This window comes from Carassius gibelio, chromosome A17 (genome assembly GCF_023724105.1).
Source record: "Carassius gibelio isolate Cgi1373 ecotype wild population from Czech Republic chromosome A17, carGib1.2-hapl.c, whole genome shotgun sequence".
Classification (NCBI taxonomy): domain Eukaryota; kingdom Metazoa; phylum Chordata; class Actinopteri; order Cypriniformes; family Cyprinidae; genus Carassius; species Carassius gibelio.
Genome location: NC_068387.1, coordinates 22922235 through 22942661, shown reverse-complemented (window position 1 = coordinate 22942661; position 20427 = coordinate 22922235). Strand labels below are relative to the sequence as shown.

The 20427-nt window shown below is 36.0% G+C and overlaps 1 protein-coding gene across 1 annotated transcript in view; it reads left to right on the top strand.

Annotated features, from left to right (window-relative positions):
- kif26ba (kinesin family member 26Ba) overlaps positions 1-20427 on the top strand; it is a 130216-nt gene that overhangs the window by 9084 nt on the left and 100705 nt on the right. Inside the window, exon 3 of the mRNA XM_052620213.1 lies at positions 17691-18299. Within this exon, the coding sequence (XP_052476173.1) occupies positions 17691-18299 (609 nt within the window). The remainder of the gene's footprint in view (positions 1-17690; positions 18300-20427) is intronic.

The following is a 20427-nucleotide window of genomic DNA, read 5'->3' as shown; positions in this document are numbered from 1 at the left end:
AGTTTCAAAAATTAAGTTGTACGTTTGAAGGAGTATTTTTGTTCCAAAAAAACCTCTTCCGGTTTGTCACAAGTTTCGGAAAGTTTTTTTCGAGTATGGCTCTGTGTGACGTTAGATGGAGCGGAATTTCCTTATATGGGTCCTAAGTGCGCGCTCTTCTACCGGAAGAACGCGCGCTCCCGTATAGCAGAGCACTGAGAGAGGCTGAGTACAGCCTGATCAGAGCGAGAGCGTCGCGAAAAGTCACAAAAGAAGTGTGTTTTTGGTTGCCAGGGCAAGACAACCCTGCACAGATTACCAAAAGAGAAACAGCATTAAGGGACCAGTAGATGGAGTTTATTTTTACAGAGCATCAACGGAGTTGTGCAAGTGTTTTTGTTTGTTCCCTGCATTTCGGATTGCACATCGTTTATTTCTTAAGGATAATTCAGTCCCAACGAAAAAGGGTCACGATCGTGTGTTGGAACCGCATGCGGTGAGTAAAACTGCTTCTAATATCTCTGTGTTGTTAACTTAGCTATCAGCGCGTAAGCACATCAAGTAAACAACATGCGATGTTGTCATCAAACTGCACTTTCCATATGTACAGCTTAAAAAAAAAAAAAAAGACGACATAAAGTGGAACTTAGTCATTTTCCAAAACCGCTAAGCAAATATATACAGTTTCAGTACATACCACATAGCATACCGCCTTTGCTGATGCTGCTCTTGTTAAATTTCAGCCTCTGGATCTGTGTCACAGCTTCCACATGCTCTCAACTCAAAAGCCTACTGGCGCTCGTGATTCTTTAGCTCCGCCCACACGTCACGCCTCTAGGCGCTCGTGTTTTTCCGGGAAAAATCGGTACAGACTATCTTTCTCTTATAAATATAATAAAAATAAAGACTTTTTGGAGTTATGAAGGATGCAGTACTACTCTATAGGTACTCAAGATTAACAGGATATTGAGTGAAAACGAGCATTTCACCCCCCCTTTAAATAAAGAAATTCAATTCTCAGCACTAACTTTAGCTATGAGATTGTTTTCAGATATACAGACAGTGTGACATATACTGTATCTATCTATTTATCCATCCATAAAGAAACAGTTTACCCAAATGTTCATTATTATTCTCACAATTTGGTTGTTCCAATCCTGCATGGCATTTCCATAATTCTGAAGAATTTATGAAGACATGAGGTAAATAATCATAAAATAATGTAAATATTTTCTGGGGTGACCTACACCTTTAAATAAGAATTGGAATGCAGATTAAATGAAAGACAGGGCAATTTGGCATTGTAATGGTTAACTGAAAATGTTTTCTTGTTTATTTTTGTTTCATAGCTGAGCGATCAAAGAATGACCTAATGCATACCTGTCAAGTTTTGGATTTGAAAATAAGGGAAATTTTCCAGCGCCCATTGCGAGCAGTCCCACCCGCCCAACAAAGCTCCAGTATCCCTTACATTTTAAGACAGGTGTTATAGCCCAAATGAAAACACAAAAGGGTATATATGAAGAGCATTTATTTAAAGGCTTATTTGCATATTTTCTGTTAATTTAACATTGCTTGTTTTTACATTTACATTTTATTTTAATTCCACACATTCTTTTCATTTCATATTGCTTTTCTTTTACAGTTTTTCTTTTCATTTCACAACTTTTCTTTTACTCTTTTAGTGAGTTGTTGTACCAATTTGTTGCAGACTTTGCATTCTTTAAAAAAGTAAATTCGCTGTCCCATTTATCACGGTATTTACACATGGGTTTTGGTTTTTTGGCAGGTGTGCCTTCACTCTCTATCGTAGCATCCATTATCCGTCTCTGTTTTTGCTTTTGTTGTTGTTGTTTTTCCCACGTTATAACTCATGTCATCTGACCTCACACACCCCTCGCGACAGGCTACTACAGGTTGGAGTTTTCGCGAGACTAGTGACAGAGCTCAGATTGGGAATGTTTTATTATTATTATTTTATAAATAACGCAGGTAAAAAAAAATAAATAAATAAAAATACGGGAGATTTACGGGAAAATACTAATACGGGAGGACGGCGGGAAGGAAGGGTAAAATACGTGACTTTCCCGGCCAAAACGGGATACTTGACAGGTATGACCTAATGGGGGCTTTCAGCTCCTGTCCTTCACTCCTGAAATACTGGCTTCTGTTGTGTTTATCCACAGTACCGCTGTGTTATTTTAAGGTAGCACAGCCTTTGACTTCCCAAGTCAGTGCAGACAGCCGTAGGCTGAGGAGAAAGGCCACAGATTTGTGTGTATCATTGTGTGTGTGTTTGATGTTAAGGAAACGACTCATGTGTGAGTGCTCTGCATGCCAGTTTGTAATTTTAAACTGAATATGAAGAAAACAACGCCCACAGGCATAGAAATAGCATAAGCCCTTGATGACAATGCAAAGACTGTGTGATTGAGTGTGTTGTGTTCATTTAGCAAATGTGCATGTAAATACAATCACTGCTGAAAGAGGCAAATAACTGTCAGTAATTTTCCACTACCCATATTTAAAGACAGCAAGAAATTAAAATTTTGTATTACGGTGCATGACTGATAAGTGCATGCTATTAAGACCACCCCCTCTTAAATTACTTTCTTTCTTTCACACATACACACACACACATAAACATATATTGAAATATATATGAATATATTTTTCTTTTTTTATTCTAAACAATAAAACAAAATTATATATTTACAAAGTGCTTCACTTACTTGTGTATTTAAAAACAGCATGGATAGTCTGTGCTTTATATAATTTCTACAAATAACCCTGTTTTGTGTGTGTAATTTTTAATATATGGAAATTTGCTGATTGATGTCATAGCTAGCATTTCATGATCCAATTGAAAAGGGTTTTCTATTCTGTTCATTTAATGGAAGTTAATTAACATTATCACATGTATAATATTACAGAAGTCCATACCATTTCATGCTTGCTTTATTATTTGGAAATTACCTAGTTACTTATTTTTTGTAATTTTGAAGTGGAATGTCAATAAAGGAAGGTGAACAATGTGCCCATGTGTATTATAATGCTAGATTTATATATTCAAAATCCATATCCATGTTGACTGTAAATTGATGTAAAAATACCAAATAAAATTCATCGCCATAGCAACAGGGCATATTAATTAAGACTGGAGTCTTCTTTCCATCAGTAAATGTAAGGAGTCTCTTTTGTTGCTCTGTATGGGTTGACTATTTACCAGCTGGTTTACTAAACTCTATAAGCTCCACTCCAGCAGAGTATATTGTAGCAGTGCTGATCAGGGTCAGAATCCTACAGCGGATGAGGCAGTTTGGGTTAAAGAAGCATCTATTTGTGCGATTGAGACTCAGTGTGGGTTGTGTATTTAGCCGTGTGTTATCGCTTACACTGCAGCTTGTCAGGTATAGAGTCACAAGAGAGAAAGACACACTGGAAAATCTCTCGGGGAATGTTATTCCTGCCTGTTTACATGGGAAGGCAGCCGACCCATGCAGACCCCAGATCATTTCAAATACTCATAAGAAAATACATCTCAATAGCAGGGTCAATTGAAATCAATCAAAGGCAACAGAAAAGGAAATAAATAACCTACTGTGTAGAGTGATGTTTGACGTGCATCCTTTGCTCAAGCCTATGGTCTAATGTGTGTGTTGGATAGAACAACAGGCCATTTAAAACGTGTTATAGAAATAACTAATAGAGCTGTCTTGTCCTTATATGTGCAAGAGAGCAGTGGTTGAGATATGTCCAACTAGAGTGACTCCCAGGGGTCAGTTTGCAGGGTCTGTTTATCATAATAGCCTGTGTTTTCTTCAGTGATTGTGATCAAATGAACACGTCCTCCTTACTGATCCCACAGCACGCGTGTGCTTAGAGTCCCAATGAAACCTCACAATCTGTTCAATCAATCAAGACAGACAGATAAAACCTCCCCCCCTCTTTCAGATCCTGCTTTCTGTCTATGAGATTGAGTAATTTACAAAAACTAGAGAAAAAGATCTGTCCTCTAGCATTAGTCAGCTGCCCAGGTATTGAAATGTGTGTTGATGTGTGTGTGTTTAACAGTGCCATCCATCCATCCATCCATCCATCCATGAACATGAACAGCATTATATATTTTGGGGTTGGTCTGATTTTTTTTTAAATATATATATATATATATATATATATATATATATATATATAGTCACTTATGCTCAGCTAGGCTGCATTTATTTGATTAAAAACAGTAAAACAGTAATTTTGTGTCTGTTCGGCACTCTCGCCTCATCAGTGAGAACACTAGAGAGGAGATGATTGACCGTTAACAGTGTCTAGTGAGAACACATTCATCACTGAGTACATATTGACCCTTTCTACCCAGTGCAAAAGAAGGGATTGACAGGCAAGATTATGTCCTCTCCCAAACACTCCAGTGCTGATTCTTGTATCAGTAAGTGATATTGTCTAAATCAGTCATCTCTGCCCTGACACTGACCCCCGGCCCGCACAAACAAACACATGTCTTCTGCCTATTTATAGAGGCCTGTTTTCATCAGAGGTCACCCTTCCACATCAATCCAGTCAGGTCAGTGTCTATAAATGTGCATCTTCACTGGGAAGTGCAGCACTCAGCTGAGATTCATTAATCTATTATGGCAAAGTGTGTTAGGAAAGACGAGTCTGTCTTCTTTCAATCAGGGCCGAGTTAACTCAAACAACTAGAGGAAGGTTTGTCGGTGATAAGACGTCTTGTTTGAGTTCCCTGAGATTCAGTTTAGGTTATCTGGGTGTTGGTTAATTGATGCAATTTTTCAGCATGGACAACTTCAATTCCTGCCAATGAAAAATAGACCATAGAGTGATCAGAAAGCACTTTGTAAAGCCAAGAATGAAGACAGTCTGTAAACTGTGGATGATCTGTGGGTGAAGACCTCTTTTCTCGGTTTATTCAATTATCTTTAAATTGACTTCAGGCAAATTTACTGCCCTGACACCAAATGTGACCCTGCCGAGGCTCAGCCAGATATAAAACCACGAAGGAATTTAGCCTCAAAAACTTGGAGGTTGTTGTTTATTGTCTGGTTGATATGTCTGAGTTGCTTGTATCAATGGGAGCTCTCATTATCTCTACTTTGGTTAATATAGTTTAGCGTTTTCTTGGATGTGTCAGCTTTGGGAAATGAAATTGATATATCCTTATTCACATATTCCAAAATCCAAATCTTGGCTGCCAAAAATAAATGTAATTCAATGATTTATTGTGCTTGTTTATCTTGCTTGTCCACATGTTTTTTGGCGGTGAAAGTGGTGACATTTGTGTAGTTTGAATGATGTGAGGCCAGTTCACAAAGAGAGATCTTTCTGCATAGCTTTCTAATCTAACTGTGAAGCACATTTTTTTAGGGTTGTATACAATAATAGGGCCCTATGAAATTTAATTTGTAATTTTTAAATTGTAATTATTTTTTAGAAATTTTGTTGTGTATTTTATTTTTCTGATGAAGGCAAAAACATTAATCTTTAATTCCAATAAAAAATAAAACTATCCCTTTTGTGCAAACAAAACCAATTTTTGTACATTCAAAGTGCTACACAACCGAAGTTTACTGGGTAATGAGCAATTTCACGGAATTCGTCAAATATTAAATTAATAAATGAAATGCATTTCAGTACACTTTAATCACACCGTGATATGGACTAGTGTATGTGAATATTAAATGGAAAAAATACACAGTAGCCTAAATTCCATTTTTATGAATGGATTCCGGCATTCCGTCCCAATTTTCTACATCTTTTCCACATGCACTCAGTGAGGATAACTCAATAGAAAGACATGTTTTCTTGCCATTATTTTAGAGTTTAGTTTTTTTTATCTGCATAAAATATGCCGTCTTTTGCTGAAAGGTGGTATATTCAGTTATGGGTATGGGTTTGTTCATGCATTGCCACTGAAAACCAATTCAGGAAACACTGGAATAGATTGATTTTTAGCATTTTAAGAATCAATATCAAGATTTTTTTTGATGGTATCCAGTGTTTAATTATATGAATTTTTCAGTGTAAACACATTGTACACTTATCACTGAACCAAAACTGATCTGTGATTGTAATATTGGATCCCCACTAGAGACGAGTGTGTATTCCGTGGGCACTGATCTCATATAATGCACTGGTGCACCCTCAATGTGCAGCCAGCTGGAACTTATTACAGGACGATAAAAGCAGAACTCTATGACTAGCTCCATTTCCTGTGTCAGATCCCTGGACTGCTGCGAGCTCTAATTTCCTATTCATCCCTCCCCTGAGGGGTGCAGGGCCAAAAAGAGCTGCTAGCCAAGCGTGGATTTATGGCAGTTTTCTGGCAATGAGATGCAGATAGATAGCATTTGGTAGAAAGAAGACCTAAGCGATCTTTTCCCTCTCTTCATCTATCTCTTGCTCCTAATCTGGATTTTGAAAGCAAACAAATATCAGGGGTGCCAACATAGATTTGGTTTAGAATGCATCGTTTTTTGATGGCTCCCAAATGAGAGCAGAAAATTTACCTGATGCAGAGAAACATCTGCAGCCTGTACCGTCTCATTGTAGGGTCTTTGGGGTTTTACTTTCCTATAGTGTATAAATGACATGCAATTTCTTTCCGTGGGATGCACACTCAGCAATCACTGGTATGGATCTACATGTCAAGACTTCAAATGAGGCATGTGCTGTGTCCTCATGCATACATTAGCATTATCTGAACACCAACCATTTTTCATTGACACCATGTGATTGAAAAAGGTTTGTTGCACCAAAAAACCTTTTAAGAAATGGTCTGGTTGTACCAGTTCTGCCTAAGTTAATTTAACCTAGTTGCGATGTAACTTGTGCACTACAAAATAGATTTGTGTTTAACCATTAAATTTAGTTGAAATGTAACTCCACATATAAACTAAATATACATGGATGTCTCAGAGTAGAAGATGGGGTAATGATTGATTAAAACAGATTGAATTGCACCAATAAGTTACTTAACAAACTTGAGTTCTTTAAATATATGTGATTTTGATGACATTGACATATATATTAATTTATAATAGAGAGAACTTTATTTGAATAATTCACTTTACAAATCCACAAAACAAATGCGATCTAAAAAAACACACACAAATAAATTAAGTCAGAATAGGTAAATAAAGAAATTCTTATTATTTTTTACCAATTCCTATCTAGTTGAATGGAGAAATTCTGAAATCTCAAAAAATTTTACACTGACATTTAAACATGTTTTTAATCAAAATCTGACATGAACTGTGCCATAAATCTGGTTTATTGTGGTCAAAAAAAAAAAAAAAAAAACTTATTTTTCAGGCTTTATAGCCAATGCACATGTATGCAGTCCTAAGCCTGCATCTCAGGACACTGAATGTTTCTGTTATAATCAGAGGTTCTGACGGCAGTTTGCTGCGATGCGTTGACTTTGCTAATTGCCTATTGGCAGGAATTATTCCACCATATTGTGTGTTGCACGTTCTTCTATTCATAATAATATGAGTGCACCATCTTGGTATATCTAAAGTCTTTGCTAGTAGTTACTTAACCTCTAGAGTGGTTTGGTGCAACCCAACCCAGGATACTCTTTTTTTTTTTTTTTTTTTTTGTAGAATGAAGGTAAACATTTAGACACAACCGAATTTGGCTGCATAATGCACAGTAATGAGGGGAATAAAGTGACATCACTACTGAATTATGAGCTCAGGGCTCAAATGGAAATGACTAAGGATTTAAGGGTTTAGGATATGAGATGTCTAAGTGGCTGTAGTGGACCTAAATCCATGATTTGGAATGGTCCGGCAATAGTAAGCCAGCTAAACAGACTCTATGTTTTCTCTCTTTGTGCGTTTTCCCATGAGCGCTTAGGTGGAGATTTGTGGAAATGACAGTAAAAGCAAGGTGATTTCCTCTAAACCACATTCCTCTTTGCTAGGGCTGCTGGGTTTGTGCAGGCTAACCAAAGGTGAAACCACATTTAAGTTGTGTGCTACAATATAAACTTATTCACAAATCCCCTGGAGCAAGCACCCACTCAGATAGTGAGGCTGCATATTACATCAATAAATGATATGTTAATAGGGTCCTGAATGCTTGTTAAAGATGCTGTGAGCAGTATTTTGCTAACTTCCACAGGCACTCATTCTTCAACCACACGCAATTTCTCCAAAACTGGCTGAATGAGTGACAGGCTGAGACAGGGCTTTAAGATTTCTGATTATATTGTTTAGATATGCTGATTTAGATGCTTGAATGATTGAGCATTATATGGTAACAACATGTAGTTATTTTGCATAAATTTAACTGATTATTTTGCATGACAATATACTACTATTGCACAGTTTTTCAGTTGAGACGGCGTGATGTGAAGCATTAAAGTTATTGTGTTAATTTGTTTGAGAGAAGTAAATTACACTCATTATATGATAGAATTGAATTTTTTAAATGAAGCGTGAAATATGAAATGTTATACAAACCATAATTAGAAGACATCAGATGACAGCGGTACAACATTTTTGTTGCATATCTAAGTGTGGTGAAATTTTGTTTTAATATTAATTGTGAATTATTGGCCTTTTAATGAATAATCATCTTCGTTTTCTGAGGTTGTTTATTTGTTTACCAAATTTTCATTTATGATCGATCATTTTGGATTTGATTCAAGCTTTTTTTTTTTTTTTTTTTTTTTTACAGATTTATAAAAAAAAGTCCTGAATCTTTTCAGAAGAAAGTCGTATGGAATAAAGGACAAATTGGTGTTTGGTGTTGATATGAGGTTACACAAACTTCTAAATAATGGATGCACATCTATTGATGCTTCAGCTCACACGCATTATCTCACAGTCTTATAACAGAGTCTTTTCTTTGCGTGCTTTGTTACTTTCATTGCAGTAAAGGTAATGCACTTTGCTCAAGCACAATGCACACTATGACTTGAGCTCTTTCGAAAGCAATCCATGTTGTCATTTATTTCCTGGAAATAAACCTACAGAATGTGGTATTCCAAGTGCAGAGCCTCTCTCTCTCTATCTCTCCAAACATATGGTTCTGCCTATACCCTCTGTGATTCCTGAGGAGATTAATGTTAGGGTTTCTCTAGCCGTGTGACTGTGGCTGCCCACCGGTCTTGAGCGTGTTCGTACAGAACTGATGAATGTTTGGCAGTGGAAGTGATTTGCTGTAGGTTCAGAGAGCTATGATTTCACTCTCGTGTGAAACACAACAAGGAACAGAGCAGAATCTGAGCCAATAACAGAGATCAGAGTGGAAATATGCTGTTATTTACTGCCACGTCAATTTAGTTGTTTTAAGGTGGACTGTAAAATGTCCTCAGTAATAATAATGTGTTTAGCAGATGTCAGTCAATAATTACATTTCCTGACATGTTATTTTTAGTTTTTTTGCTCAATGCTCATGGCTGTTGCAGATGATCACATAGTACATGAAGCTGACGTACACGTGTCCGTGTATTTTGCTATCAAATAAGTGCAGCCTTGGTGATCATGATATATTTTTTTCAAAAACATAAAAAAATCATACCAACCCCATGTATTTCAACAGTAGTGTGTGTGATAGACATATTACAGAATCACATCATGTTTGACCTCCATATGGCTGTGTACCCTGCGGGAGTGATGTTAAAAGAGACCACCATAATGTGAGTCATATATCTGATGGAACTGTCTATCAGCTGTAAGATGCTGTCTATGTAATCGCTTAAATATAGAACAGATGTGGAATCATGTGTGGGCTGTGGACTCTTTCTGTGCAACTTTTCATCCAATATAAGTCTGTAACAAATAAGTACCACAAAAAAATCTGGCACAAAACCCAACTCTTAATGAAACCAGTTCAGTTTTCGAAAACACTGGACATTTAAGAAAGTGGAAACTGCAGATTATACCTTTGCTTTTGTGTTGACGCCTTGGCTTGCATCCATAGAGCTAATTTGTGTAAAAAAAAAAAAAAAGGCCACTCTATTTCAATCAACAACCATGTTAATTTTATGACTCTCTTGGCAGAATAAAAATTCTCTTGGCAAAACAGATATTTTATTATAACTTGGATAGGTATTGTTGTATCAGTAATAAGCCTCAAATATGCCCTGATTTATTTCTTAGGATTAGCTTACCTGTTATTTCTTATATTAGCGGATTTTAAAGAAACTTACAGGTGAGGAGCATGTAAATTACCCATTGGATTTAACAAGAAACTAGCACAATGGAGGAGTATTTCTATATATGCGACATTCTGGAGTAAGAATATGAATGTTAGATCCATACTATGTTTTTATATATATATATATATATATATATATATATATATATATATTTATATATATATATATATATATATATATATATATACATATACATGTGTGTGTGTATGTGTGTGTGTCTGTGTGTGTGTTTTCCAATATTTATTGCACTTTTATGTGCAATTTAATCCTGTCACATTTTTTATTAGTAATCTGAGAGTTATATTCGGATACTTTTGCTTTAAATTACTTATTTTTGCTTACAAACTACTTTTAAATAACATCTCAAGTTCGACTTCTAATTGGTATTGAGCATGTTTTGGGTCAGGATGTTCATGTTAAAACGGATCAGGTTTGTTTGGATTGGGTTTTTGAGCTGTGTGCGGTTTCAAACTTCAGTTTAAGTTCAACTTTGACAGAAATTGAGTATTTTCTGCCTACACTAAACCTGCTGTCTGAAGCTCAAATACATGCATATGGAATTATAAGCATACTGTGTGCCCTTATCAAAAGCAGTCTGTCCTTCCTCATCCGCATGGTTGGAAGCAGTTTGGGTGCAAAGACTCGAGTGGGTTCTGTGGGGGCAGATAGAGAGCTGGTCCCTCCAGAGACTTCTGGGTTTGTTGATGTAGGAAAATTGTCAAGGCAAAGATGTGGGTTAGGGATGTCAAACTAAACAGCGTCTTTGTGAGGCTTATGGATATGTTGTATATTCTCAGAGGAAGGTGGAAATGTAATGAATGACCAGTGAAATCTGAATATGAATGAAGCCACTCACAAAACGAATGCCGCATTAGCCAAAAGCAACATCAGGTAATATATGTCAGTACTGCAGAATCTGACTTTGCCCTTACATTGCTCTCCAGGTTTTTTCATGTTTATAGTTTACAAGATCTTATGAAGGAAATACATCTGCAGAGACCAACAATTTTGTTGGCTTTTATAAGATTACGACCTATAAACTAGCAATGAGAGCAAGGATTTTCTTTAGTTTCTTGTAGTGAACTTAAGCATTGAGTTTCTTTTGCAAATACACTCACCTGAGAAAAGTTGACCTAACAGTGGTCATTTTCAGTGTAGGGTTAATCTGGTCTGGTCAATTCTAAACCAATTTTATCAGCATAAATTATAATGCAGTGATATCCACACCAACCTGAATTAGTTTTAGTATTTTTATATTATAGTATTAATATTTTGAATTCACTTTTATTTTCAGTATTTTCAGTTTCCATTTTAATTTAAGTTCAACTTTTAATGTTTTTTTACGAGCTTTTGTCATAATTTTTTTTTTTTCCTTTTTATATTAGTATTTATACTTGTTTTAGTGTTAGTAATTTAGGTACTTGAATGTCAATTAACAAAAAAAAAACATCATGCACCACATGATCAGTATAGTTTAATATCTGGAAATTTTCTTAATCTTTTTATTCAAAACATTTATCGCTGACACATCTAACATTCCCCAAAGGCAAACATAATGAGGGTTAAACAAGCCACTAACTTCTAATTTAATCTTCCCCTGTCATTAAAGGCTTAATTCACCCAAAAAATTAAAATTCTCATCAATTCCTCACTCCCATTTTGTTGCAAACCTGTATGCATCTATTAAATACCAGATTTTTTTTTTTTTTTTTTTTGCGGTCCATATTATGAAAATGAATCTGAGATCAGTTCTAAACTGTGAAAGAGGCTTTTGTCTGACTGATTTGTTGGTGTTGGCATGCTCAGATACCATTAGTCAGATGATGTCATGTAATCTTTGACTGAAAATCAGTAAGCGAACCAGACCATGTTCCACAACAATGATTTGCGGCTCTGATATGTCTCCTGAATCCATTAGAAGATCTATAGCGTTTTGTTTAATGTCAGACATGTGCGAAGCCCAAAACTTCCTTCTATCACAACTGACGAATGTTTTTTGTTAGCCAATGTATAAGATAGTTCTGTACACATATTTTTGATTGCAACACAGCATCAGATGTGTTGAACTCTTTCTAGTTCACATCTAATGACTTCTGTGCACTGTCAAAAATAAGGTTCTTTATTGGCAGGTTTTAAAGGTTCTATGAAAAACCTTTCACCTCCATGGAACCTTTTAAAATTATGAATATAGTGGAAAAGGTTTCTTAGATTATTAAAATGTTCTTCAGAAAATTTATTTTTATTTTTAATAAAAATTTTTATTTAAATTTAAATTTGTATTTATTTTTAACAGTATAGACACATAAGACAGCATAGAAAGTAGGACAGTCTATTTTTTGTTCCCAGTATGTAGCGCATGACTTTTGCCCCTTGTCCTTCATGTTTGTCCCAGTGGGACGGCCCATATAGACGATGGTTAATTGATTCAGTCAGGGCTTCTGCTAGCAGTGTTAATGACTTCAGTGTTTTCAAAACCAGCCTGATAATGGCTGCCATTCTCTCTGGTTCCTGCTAATGAAATAAGGAATTAACTAGCGAACAGGAAACTAGAGGCTCTGGAAGCAGGCCTAACTTTTGCTCATTTGCTTTGTCCTCTAAAGTGGGCGAATGTGGCTTGAGACTAGTCTGGTGGCAGTGAGTAAATGCTTCCAATTAGGTACTAATAACCATACAGACTCTTTTGAATCTAATTCGACACTAAGGAATATGAGCTGTTTCTTCAGTCTCGGATCCAATTCCCAACATGATGAATGGTGACTGTCCAATCATCTTTTCTTCAAAGCTCTCATCTGAAGTATGTTTAAAGCAGAGCTCTGGACCGGAGGGCTTCAGTCCATCTGGCAGTTTTAAGAGGCCTCTTTCACCCTCTCACAAATTCGCTCGGTCTGTTTTTAGCTGGAAAACGAAAGGCTGGAGCCATTAGAGCGCTTTAGCTTTCATGGTCCTGTTTGTCCTCCCAACGAAATTTCAGTCTCCTTGCAATCTTAGTGCTCTTTACAGAGGACATAGGGTTTATTTTTATAAATGTCTGTTGTAGGTAATAATGTAAATGCTGCAAAATGTTATAGATGTTGCATGAATGTGTCTTGAATGAATGCATAGCTCTCTTCCATGTTTACTGACTAAAATCTGGTTCCTTTGGAAACTCTGAAGGTAGTTGCTAAGTGCTCGCTTCTTCCTCAACCGTTCTAACTATTTTATAACATGAAGTGACCCAAGTAAAAAATTCTTTAGGCAAAGCTGTAATGCAAAATATTTTATTCATGCAAATGGTAAAAATGCGGAAAGACATTTTCCACAACAGTACATGTTTGTATCACTATATTTGTCACTTCAACTGCTTCATAAATATTTATTCAGAATAAATATATAGTACATTCCACTTTTATGTAAATCAAAACCCTCCATAATTTATATCAGATCTGTAAACCACTTAGAGGATTGGATCTCATGATTTTCTTTGACATTAAACACCTATTGAATTTTGGTTAGAATGTGAGAATCAAATTCTCTTAATAATAAGTGAAACGCCTGCAAGCAGCACTTTCCATTTAGATAAGCACAAGTATTGCTTAATTTTTCCCTGTAAGGCATTTTTTGCATTGGCAAATATCTGAAATTGCTTGTAAACTTGAGACAGGCAGCTTTTCGTGCATCAATCTTTTGCGTTTTTCTTCAAAGTGGATTTAAGTTAATTTTTTACAATTAAACTGAGTTAAAGTCTGCTATTTCTAGTTATTTTTTGGTTATTTTTTTGGTTACGTCATGGCTTAAGATTTGGTATTTGGGTCTCCACCCTGAAAAAAGAAATATCTGCAGTAGCTTTGCATGAATTACAAAAATGCAGGTTTATGTTGTTTAAAATTCTAGTGCTGCAATTCATCTGCAACCTTGTTTTTTTCTCATTATATTCTTGTTATATATATATATATATATATATATATATATATATATATATATATATATATATATATATATATATATATATATATATATATTTTCCTGTCATGTTTTCCTGTTCCTAAAGTTTGGTGGGATGCTGAAAATGGCAGACAAAATGACCATCAATGACAGACCCCTCTCAATCTGTGTTTACATTTACCCTCAATCAAATGAACTGTGAAGGCAAATGAGACTTCAGAATTCATAAATTATATACTTAAAATGTGATATGCTTTCATTTACATACATTACTAGAGCAGAAATCTGAAGACTTGATAAAGTCTTAATATATTTTGTTGATATATTAAAGTTTGTTACAGTGATATTTTGAGTCTCTTTTTATCATTGAATACATTTAAAAATACTTTCAACAGCCAATAAAAAAAAACTTTTCACCATGTTTTTAGGAATACAATGTTGTATCAAAACAGACGAGTGATATATGAGCAAACCCCTCTGTATAAACCTTTGAGATTTCTGGCTTAGTACTACATGAGACAAAAAATATTATTATTATTATTATTATTATTTTGTATTGCAGTTTTAATATACAGGTGCAAATAAATAAGGTGACATAAAAGAAGCTGTGTTTTGGATGTTGTCTTTCCATTGGTCTGAAACAACACTTTATGAATGTTGCCCAAAATCTCAAAATAGACCAGTGCATGTAAAAACTGAATGGCTGCATTCATTAGATGTTTGTAGTGTCTTGCCATTAACTGAACTCTTGAATGCACTCTCACAGAATCATGAACACTTTTGTCATGGTAATAGTCAATGCTTCCCAGGAAATAGGTTTATCACAGGACAGACACCTTATGTACAACAAGAGATAGAAATTGCATGCAAAAAGAGGCAGAAGATCTTTCTGGGTACAGTTTGACCCTTATGTGGGGTTACATTTCCTTTTGTATGGACACTGACCAGACCTGCTTGACAGAACCACCAACATGGTCAGAGATAAGCGTCTTAGGTCTGTATTTAGATGTAGTTTGATTTTTGCTTTATTTGCTCTGGCCGAGGATGGGAGAGATACACAAAGCAGCTTGTGTATGATGAGAGTCGGCCTCTAGATTTACACTGACAGCAGGAATGTGTGGTTTTAATCAAAACAGACCTTCAGTCTCTCTCCTTCAGTGACTGTGCTCATGTGCAGGGCTTTGATTAGCTGGACTGCTGCCCTGTGCCCAGCCGTGAGGGTCCTGCCAAACACCGTAAGCCCAGAACAGATGGATTGCACTTTGTGTCTGACACGCTGTGGTCCCACCAACTCTGAGACCCACGATGCAGTGTCATTCAATACAATGTGCCATAAAAGCTGCGTTAAAAGGAAAGTTACAGTTATATGATGTTGCTCAAGGAACCTTTTAAATGGACTCCCCACCACTCACCCAAAAAAAAAAGGTTATTGCTAAAGCATCTAAAATAAAACAAAATTAAATTTAAAAAAACTTCCAACTAGATATTAAATATTATCGTGTTTATTAATATTTTGAATTTGATTTTTTATATATATATTTTCCCTTTTCATTTTAAAGTTTTAGTAATTTTATGTTTTTGACATTTTTATTTTTGTGTTTAAAAATGTTTTTAAGTTTACATTTTTATATATATAAAATTATGTTTTTATTTTTATTTTATTTCATTTAAATTTTATTTCATAAAGTAACAGAATTTGTTTAAAGGTTTTAGTTAACTACAATAATCCTGCTATGGCAGATTTTATGTACATCCATCTGTGCTTTAGACAAACACTACACACTGTCATCATCTGCACTAATAATTCAGCCTCTCTGCATGCATAAATGAGTGTGGCCTCTAAACCCAAGGTACAAGGTTAATTGTTATACTAGCTTGTTTAAAGTTCACACCTTTCCATAACTACTGCAGTCGGAGACGGAAGCACCACTATAGTTTCTTACAGGCATTGTTTAGATGCTAAAAAGGTCAAGTATCTATCAAGGCACTGGAGATGCTAATTAGAATCCATCTAAACATTAGGATGAGCTCCGTAGTATCTATGTAAAATATGAAACTCCAAATGCGAATGCTGATAAATCTTAGCCACAAGGAAAAAATTATTTAAAAAATTGTGAGATCACTTAATTCTTCCCTGTGGCAGAACTATTTTGTGTAATGTAGCTTTTAAGTCAATGTCTTAATCAAAAACTATACACAGATGGGATGCAACAGAATGAAAGATTAAGTATATTTATTTCTGAGTGACCACTAAGTCATTTGCAAGTGTGCATCTCTTCCCTTGTGTGATGGAATGATGATGTCATTGCCTGTATCTCAATTAATCTAATTAAAATCATTCCTGCATCTTCACACTGGCCCAGTGTGCATGTGCCAAAACATAATTATGATCTTCATCTCACGGAATGCTCAAGCACATGGTGTGATGATGCACCAAAGCCAGATAATTGGCAGCTTTATGCTAATGAAGACTTGGAAGACAGTAAAATAAAAAGCAGACCAAATGCAGACTGACAAAGCGTGAGAACAAGGGCGTGGTTTGCATTATAATTGTATTCTGCATGAATTAATGAACCTGCTTTATTATACACAAATAGTGTGCACATTTTTTATGCTTGGTGAATATACCATGAGCGATGTTAAATTTCAATTAGTTATTAATCGGTGAAGTGGTTTGGGCTCATGGCTGGTAACCAGAAGGTTAGTGGTTTGATCCCTGCAGGAAGTGAGCCATGAGCCAATCAGAGCTTGAGCAAGGCACTTAATCCCAGGATGCTCCAGGGGGATTGTGAATGTAATAAGTTCATGGCACTGTTCTGTGGTGACATCATATGATCATCTTAGAAATAAATTCCATAGTTGTGTAGCAATAAATGATTTATTGTAGTAACTAATTACTTAACAGTGCAGATAGACTCATTTATTTGGATTAAGAGCGCTTAGGGAAAGACAATGGAGGAACCAAGGGTGTATGTTTGTCCTAAGGAAAGTTTAATTGCTCCAAGGTTGCTTGCCAGAAGACTTAATTGAGTTCTCAGTTTCTTCATCAATCAAGATGTTCTTCTAAAATTTCTTTGGAGAAATAAAAGAATATAGATCAGTTAATAAAACAATTTGGTTAGCGTCTTAAATTATTTTGTGTATAACTTTATGTCAACTCATTTGTTTCTTTATTCATTTATTTTAAAAGGATAGTTCAACAAAAAAATGTACTCACTTTTCATTCTAAACCTGCGACATTCTTTGTTGTGTGGGGAAAAAAATAAGATATTTTAAACATATTTCCTTTTCTGTACAGTGGAGCTTAGGATCCTTCTTCTTCTTAGGATCTTCTTTAGATTTTTCCATGGTTCAGTGATGATCCTTCAACATCCATAGAACTTTTTTATTGCACAAAAAAGTGCTTTATTGTTGGAAAGAATTTGTTGCACTTCACTGTAAATAAATGGTTCTTTTAAAAACCGTTCACTGTAAGATTCTTTTGGTGACCAAAAATGGTTCTTCTATGGTATCACTGCAAATACCTTTTTTGGAGCCTTTATTTTTAAGATTGCATGTGAAATAGTTCTCCCTGTTTGTCTCTCCATAGGATCCTTCCTTCTCCCTGCTGATCCACGAGAAATTGCAGGTGCCCAACAGCACACGCAAGGCATGGAATGAGCGTGACGGTCGCTGTGACGTGTGTGCCACTCACCTGAGTCAGCTGAAGCAGGAGGCCGTCCATATGGTGCTGAGTCTGGATCAGTGTGATGTATCTCCTGGGTCTCCTCCATCCCTGGCTTCCCTGGTGGGATCCCGTAGTGTCCTCCAGGGTCCCACACCACCTCGAGACTGGGCATTCCTCCCTACAGGCTACCATTCTTCGGCCTCTGCTACCGTTTCTGCCACCACCTCCACTTCTACCCCAACAATCACAAATGCCAGCAACGGCGGCAGCTCCCACCACCCAGCCTACCCCAAACACGGACCCAAACCCAACAGTCTTGGGGTGAGCAATGGTGTAGAGAAGAAGAACAACTCACCAGGCCACGCAGGAAAGTCCACAGGACCGCAACAGCCTCATCTATCCAGCAGCCCCAGCAACACTAATGGAACTGTGTTGAGTTCTGTCGCACTCCAAGCTCATCAGTACCTGGACGGCACCTGGACATCTGGACACCTGTCAAGAGCCAATGGCGTCACACTCTATCCTTATCAGGTAGGCATATGTCAAGCCTTATGCATCTATCTGGTGATCTATCCGTCTGTCTATCTGTCATTTGCTTGGTCCATCTTTTGTCTGATATCCTTCTGTCTGTAGTTTGTTTGTTTGTTTTGTTTATTGTTCTATCTGTCTACTTTTGTCAATAGTTTTTTTCTTTTTTTCTATTGTTCTGTCGGTCTATCTTTCTGACAATCGTTTGTTGTCCCTGTCATTCTATCATTCTTTCTGTCTGTCAGTCCATCTTTCTGTCTATCATTATTTTGTCTTTGTATCTGTCCATCCGTCTGACTGTTTGTCTGTCCATCTATCTATCTATCTACAGTATCTGTCTGTCTGTCCATCCGTCCGACCATCCGTCCCATCTGTTGTACTGTATATCTATTTTTGATCATTCTGTCTATCATTCTAAGTGTCTATTGTTCGTTTTTTTTATATATCGATAATTTTTTGTCTACAATTCTATCTGTCATTCTATGTGTCTATCTGTCCTTTTGCCTATTGTTCTCTATCTTTCTGCCAATCGTTAATTTGTTCATTCTGTCTATTGTTCTATCATTCTGTCTCTCTGTCTGTCTGTCTTTCAATATTTCTGTTTATCATTAATTTGTTCTGTCTGTGAATCTATCTTTCTATCTGTATGTCTGTCTGTCTGTCAGTCGTTATCTTAGTATTGCATCATTATGTTACAGTTTTTCTCAGTCGCTTTGGTACATTTCTTGAATCAAACTCACAATTTGCAAAACATAAAGTGCATTTCTCAAAACAACCCGTACAAATAGCAAAACACCATGGATTACCTGCAAAAGCCAGTCTCCTGCTCAAAATCCTTAGTTCATCTCTCAAAAGTAAATATCTGTGTCAATGAACATATCAGTGCCATCAGAATGACAAGTCCTTGTGTCATAGTGTACGGATAAGACAGTCAAATTGCTTAGTCATGTTGTCAATATAACAGTTTACTCTGGAGGGATGATCTGATGTAAACCTCTGTATTGAACAATATGCCATATGCTTATGTATGCCATATCCATTTCAAACGTACACATTTACACATTACTGTATGTGGGATATTGACTGAAAGAGACTGGATAGAATTCCCAGTTACACTTTTACAAAGTCTGACCAAAAAAAAAAAACCTTTACAATGTCATTGTGATATAGAAAAGGAAAAACAAATATGGACACAAATATGAAAATAAGTCCATTTTCAGAATGTGTAACTCTTGTGTTGTCCTCTGTCTATACAGTATAAGCTTTTCAACTGAAGATTCATGAGATGAACCTTTGAGCTATTTCAGAGAAAGGGTTTATCATTGGTTTATCATATACATTCTCTTCATAAGTCAAGATTCACTTGGACAATTCATGCCAAATGTACAAAAAGTCTAATAATAATGTGTAAAAATAAATATAAAAAGTGTGCTAGGCAGTTTTTGACAACTAGATTAACCATTTTGCATTTAATGACTTATATGATGAACTAAAGACTAGATGTTTTGAAGGGTAAGACTGTTGCACAGAAAACTATGCAATACATTTTGAGCAACATGACATGAGCAACTGATAATGTAGGAAACTGCCGATAAACATGCATAATCAATTGCATGAATGTACAAAAGCAATCGCAACTTGTTCAAAAGAATGAGAAACTGGTTTTATGATGTGTATAAATGGCTAGATGATGTGGAGGTTGTACAAGTAGTTTTGAGAATTTCATTTCTGTTTTGAAAAATGCACCAAAGTGACTGAGAAAAACTGTAATAAAATGTCAGTGCATCCTGGAAAGTGCATATGTAGAGTGTTGTAAATCAGTCACTTATGAGGCTCAGTTAGCATGCTGCCTAAAGGTAACTGCTTATGTCGGCAACAGACTTCAAGACAGCTCATTAGTTTTTTGGAACAAAACCTTCACTTTGTTATTCATGGTTGGAGAGTTGACGTCCCTGTGGGGAGAAATGCCACCTGATGTAATGAGGTGCTGTTTGCACATTGTGGTTAATGTTGTAATCTGATGATACAATCCTTTGGGAAAACTTCTGGAACTAATGTGTATTAGTAATGATTTGAACGGAAGGAATTACATTTTATATAGACTGCATGGAGTCAGGGGAACCCTTTGAGA